Source organism: Phoenix dactylifera, chromosome 11 (genome assembly GCF_009389715.1).
Source record: "Phoenix dactylifera cultivar Barhee BC4 chromosome 11, palm_55x_up_171113_PBpolish2nd_filt_p, whole genome shotgun sequence".
NCBI lineage: Eukaryota > Viridiplantae > Streptophyta > Magnoliopsida > Arecales > Arecaceae > Phoenix > Phoenix dactylifera.
The window spans coordinates 21,330,507-21,333,764 of NC_052402.1; the positions used below are offsets into that span (position 1 = coordinate 21,330,507).

At 41.6% G+C, this 3,258-nt stretch overlaps 1 protein-coding gene across 1 annotated transcript; it reads right to left on the minus strand.

Annotated features, from left to right (window-relative positions):
- Nucleotides 1-367: 367 nt before the first annotated feature.
- Nucleotides 368-2,074, minus strand: LOC113462015. Its single transcript, XM_039131882.1, has 3 exons — nucleotides 1,911-2,074; nucleotides 894-1,210; nucleotides 368-774 (listed from the first exon to the last, which is right to left on the minus strand). The coding sequence occupies exons 1-3, from the start codon at nucleotides 2,023-2,025 to the stop codon at nucleotides 520-522; spliced, it is 687 nt and encodes a 228-aa protein (XP_038987810.1). The 5' UTR covers nucleotides 2,026-2,074; the 3' UTR covers nucleotides 368-519.
- Between the last annotated feature and the right edge of the window lie 1,184 nt (nucleotides 2,075-3,258).

A 3,258-nucleotide genomic window follows, 5' to 3' on the forward strand; every position in this document is an offset into this window, starting at 1 on the left:
CCATATCTTACTGATAATACTAATATTTCCTCATTTGCCCACTAAAATAGAATTTTAGATTATTTGGTTTAGTTTTCTTGTCTATATCAATTTTGCTCTAAGCTTGATTTTGTTTTTCTTCTTGTAATTGGCATTCCATATATTGCAAGTGAGCCTATATTCCACATAGTTTGTTTGGATTTTTCAAAAAAAATTCTCCTTAAAACTTCCTTGATAATTCCAAAGTAGCACTTCGTTCTGCTATCCTCTATTAGTAATCTAAGATATTCACAGCGTGCAAAGTCAGGCCATTTCCACCCTGCAAAATTCACCAAAGCATATAATTTAATTTTCACAAACCTACCATATATAAACAGTTAAGCCAAACTTCTAAGATAAAGACCACATAGTCTTATTATATGTGATAACATCAAGCTTCTACTTGCCACAAGATTCTCAAAAGTTGGGGTCTTATCATGCTACACAATCACTGCAAGCCACAAATCTTTGAAGTCCTCAAAACTTTATTTATCGAATCATTTATTTCTTTTTGGATCTATCCACTTCTTTTTTCTTGCTAGCCTTGTTATCATTGTCGAGTTTCAAATTTTGAAGGTCCTTGATTATCTTGCTCTCTTGATATTTTTGATTTTTCGCAGGCAAGCCTCCATGAGTGGGCTTGTCGGAGTCCAAACGATTTCCATCCAAACCAGCTCCTGCTGTGTCCTTTGATACTTGGCAAATCTTATGGGATTGGCCGGCCTTGACTTTGGTGCTCAACGAAGCAACCCTTGACTGCAAGCGAGACATGCAAATAAATAAATGTTAGATAAACATAAAACAGGATAAAATAAAGGAGGATGAGAAATATTTTATAGCTTGTGTAAACCAATGTAATTTCTCTTTTGGCTGACCTCAAGAAGTTTTACAATTTCATCTTTCGTCTTCTGATCAGGTGCAGACTTGTACTTTTTGAGTAGATCGACTACAATCTTGTCATCGATTATCCATTTAGTTCCATCTGACAGATCGACGATATGAAGCTCCTTTGTTGTAGTTGAACTTTTACCTTTGTCGTTCGATTTCATATCTAACTTAAGCATCTTATCTACAAGTTCTACTTTAGGAAGAGGCAAGTGGCTTGGCTCATGCTTGCTAGGGGTTTCTTTAGCAGATCCTTGTAGAATTTTGTCGCCGGAACTAGGAGCATCTCCTCGAAGATTGGATTTTTCTAATACATTGTAGAAATACATATCTTAATATGAATTTAATGATGTAGTAATGTGAAATGGAAAGTGCTGGAGGAATCGTGACATGTTGTGCATCATGGGTGCTTATGTTATATGTGGATGTGTTTGTGGATGGGGCTGGGCTTCGCTTTGCCTGCATATCAACATAATTTATATAGATTCAGGCTCGGTATAGCTCGACCTCCAAACCTATCTTCCAAGTCCAAGCCAAATCCTTACTCGAGCTTCGGGTTTTAAGTTGGATCTCGGTTTTCTGGCTAAAGTATATGAATGATTAAATATTGCTGACAATCTAAACATGTTCTTCATTCCATTAAGTTCATGTATCAGCAACAATTGTCAAATAAGTAAATAAATAGATCAAATAGAAACAAACAATACAAGAAAAATAAAAAATATTCAGGCCAAGCTGACTTCAATCCTGATGTCCGAGCCTGGTTTATTTATTAAACAGGTTTGTTTTCCGGGCATGGCTCAGCCCATAGAGTCTGGAACTTGTCCTAAGGATTTCGGGCTTTAGCAAGCCGAGCGGACTGACAAATAATGAACAGGTAACGTTAAAAAGGAACTTTAACAAATGCTCATACTCAAGAAGAGATCAAATGGCCTGATAAAAATACATATGACCACAATGAGGACTCTCCAATGTGGATCAAAAATTCCTGAATGAACTCCACTCACCTTTCCTCTGAGCCATGCTGACCTCCCTCAAGCTGAGCTTCTGCCTAAGAACTCTTCTAATCGGGCTTTCTCTAATGCTTGTGCATGTGGAAGGTGATTGCATGATGGCTTCCATTGCATAATGAGATTTTATCGGGCTTTCCCTTCCCCATTCCCTCTCCCTGGGGAGAAGGAAAGAGGGGAGTACCCTCTCCCAGGGAGAGGGGAAGAATCAAAATTTTATTTATTTATTTTCTTGTCCCTGATCCGACGACAAGCAGCACAAGAACGTGATAATTTGGTATTCTTTATCAGTGCAAGGGACATATGGCCAAGTGAAGCTTATCTCACTCAGCACCCACTTGGAGGACAATTGGCCAAGTGACAGCACGTTCATAATTTTGATATTCTCCCAAGGAAAGGCCGTTCATTGAAAGATAAATTTTATATTATTTTTTATTCTTTATTGGGGTTTGACCTACAAAAGGATGGTTACATGATCTGCATCTTTCAACTCTGTATAGTTTTCAAATTACCGTTGTCCCCATCCAGCTATAGAAAAAGCATGATTTAGGAATTGAACAACTGTTTATTTAGATTGGGCTAGCCCAAAGCTCCAGTAACCGAGCTTGGACCTAGTAAGTAGGCCCAGAAGCCAGGCCCGGGCATGAGTGATTTTAGTTATTCCTTAAGGGTAAGCTCGACCTGAACCCTACATGGTTCGCCTGTTGAACAAGTCCATTTCCAACATAGACAGGATTTTACAAGATATCTATCTCCTTGCTTAATTTCTTCTCCTCCATCTTTTGTTTAACCTAAGAACCTTAAATGAAGTCAAATAAGTAAACTAAGCTTAGCCAAATTATTTAAATGAGGGGAAGCTGCTTGCACCAACTGTGAGAATAGGGCCTCAATGGACTGGAGTCGGCAGGCCTAGCCGACTCCAGCCCTAGGCCCCCAAAAGGAAACAGAACAGGGGATCGCGATCGCGATCCCCTGCTCCTCCTTCCACGGCATGACCGGGAGCAGCGGCGCCGCGGCCGTTCCGCGGCTGCCCCGCGGCCGCTTGAGCGGCCGCCGATCTCGCTCAACCGCCGCGGGAATCGCGGCGGTGAGCTGTTTGGATCTTCCTTTAAATCCCTCCTCCTTTGTGATTGTTCCAGCACCGAGCCTCTCCTCCCTCTTCTCCCTTTCCTCCTCCTTCCTCACCTCCGGCCACCACCTTGAGATCCGACAAGCTCTCTCTCCCCTCCTCTGATTTCCATCACCAAAAACGCCGAGATTCAAGCCTTCTTCTCCGAGCTTCTTCCTCTGGGATTTCTCATCGGAAGGCGCCGCCGCTTGACCGTCGGACTAAACCACCTGCGGC